The sequence below is a fragment of the Bidens hawaiensis genome, unplaced genomic scaffold, assembly GCF_021521415.1.
Source record: "Bidens hawaiensis isolate Kalapana, Puna unplaced genomic scaffold, B.hawaiensis_p1.1 tig00014336_1, whole genome shotgun sequence".
Taxonomy (NCBI): domain Eukaryota; kingdom Viridiplantae; phylum Streptophyta; class Magnoliopsida; order Asterales; family Asteraceae; genus Bidens; species Bidens hawaiensis.
Genome location: NW_027492234.1, coordinates 679674 through 681548, shown reverse-complemented (window position 1 = coordinate 681548; position 1875 = coordinate 679674). Strand labels below are relative to the sequence as shown.

The window sequence follows — 1875 nt, the reverse complement described above, 5'->3', positions numbered from 1 at the left end:
ATGGGCAGGGGTATGTCTTTAGCAGGTTAGGGTTTGCATTTCAGAAAGGGATGACGGCGCAGCTTGTTGCCCGCCTACCTGCTATATTGATGTAATATCTATGTTTCTATATATTACAAACTCATTTATATTAGGTGCTTAATTCATGTTGACAATGACAGTTTATCATCTTCTTTTTTCCTCTAGAATTACAACCTCAACTATTTACTCAAAAATTATACCATAATAATAAAGTTCCCTTCCATGAGTACTATAAATAGCCCTCCAAATGAATGCTACATTCTCCACACACAAACTCTCACATTCCTCTCTTCTTTTCTTGACACCATTTGTTACCTTTCATAAACATCCAACAACAAAACATGATTGTCCTATTGAGAATGGCTGTAGGATTAATGGGTATTTTTCCTTTTTATATATATACATATACATAAATGATTTAGATCATGAGCATGTCATAACAAAAACATGAAATATGTATTGTTTCTGCAGGGAATGCTGCCTCGTTTTTACTCTACGCTGCGCCCATGTAAGACGCAACACCGATATTTTTTTATAATCTTTATATGATCAAATAATATGGGAATGCTATAATGTTATTGACTAACATGTGGTTTTCCTTTGTTTACAAGATCCACTTTTGCTAGGGTGATAAGAAAGGGAAGTACTGAAGAATTCTCATTTGTGCCTTACACCCTTTCATTGTTGAACTGCTTGTTTTACACTTGGTATGGTCTGCCTGTTGTAAGCTATAAATGGGAAAATTTCCCTATGGTCACCATTAACGGCCTTGGTATCCTTCTCGAGTTTTCATTCATCATCATCTTCATGTGGTTCACTTCACCAAAGCAAAAGGTATTTAAGTGTATATTATGTATATACTTCATAAGCAAGAAGATTAATTTATCATCATGTTTGGTGATTGCAGTGGAAGGCTGGGGTCATGACAAGTGCACTTATAAGCTTCTTCTCCATCATTGCAATAATATCAACTTATGTATTCCATGATCACAAAACAAGAAAACAGTTGGTTGGAGGTGTGGGACTTATAGCATCTACAGCTATGTATGCTTCTCCTCTTGTTGTCATGGTAACAAAAACAAATTATATCAATTTATAGGTATTTATTGTTTTTGTCACTAATATTATTTTTTGGTTACAGAAAAAGGTGATCCAAACAAAAAGTGTAGAGTACATGCCGTTTAGCTTGTCTTTGTTCTCGTTTCTTGCTAGTTCACTGTGGATGGCTTACGGGCTTCTAGGGCGGGATCTTTTAATCGCGGTTAGTATTATGAAAGCCCATGACTTTAGTTAACTTTTTATATGAAAAATTAGTAAATGTTATTATGGAATTTCAGGCTCCAAATCTGGTGGGGGCGCCTCTAGGGGCGTTGCAGCTCGTGTTGTACTGCAAATACAGAAACAGAGTGATGGAGGAACCGAAAGCTGTACAAGAATGGGATATTGATGTGGAAAAGGTTGAGCAGAAAGGAAGCAAACAACTTATGCAGGTTGCTGCGGTTACAACCGATGATGAAAAGGAGTCAAAGACGGTCAATTCTTGATGGACTAGATATATTATTGTAGACCTCATATTTCATATGCAGAGAAGAATCTTATCAGAGGATAACTTAGGAGCAGAAGTAGCATCGAGTCATGTGCTATCATGTTGTGTGTTTTGAATGGTTTGATTTAGTGTAATCATGTCTTATTTGGAGATCATGTTATTTAACTTTCAGTAATTTGATTCACTTCCTGAAACATGTTATGCTTTCCATGTTGATTGATTGATTAACCACTGGCGTTAAACTACAGTTCATCAGTTAATGTACCTTGGATACCATATTTGTGTGTGATTCTGTGTGTTTTCACTTC

The 1875-nt window shown here is 36.0% G+C and overlaps 1 protein-coding gene across 1 annotated transcript; it reads left to right on the top strand.

Annotated features, from left to right (window-relative positions):
• The first annotated feature begins 309 nt into the window (after positions 1-309).
• Positions 310-1651, top strand: LOC143546403 (bidirectional sugar transporter SWEET3b-like). Its single transcript, XM_077038082.1, has 6 exons — positions 310-399; positions 493-529; positions 633-855; positions 929-1090; positions 1163-1282; positions 1359-1651. Exons 1-6 carry the CDS (start codon positions 363-365, stop codon positions 1563-1565), a joined length of 786 nt encoding a protein of 261 aa, XP_076894197.1. The 5' UTR covers positions 310-362; the 3' UTR covers positions 1566-1651.
• The last annotated feature ends 224 nt before the right edge of the window (positions 1652-1875 follow it).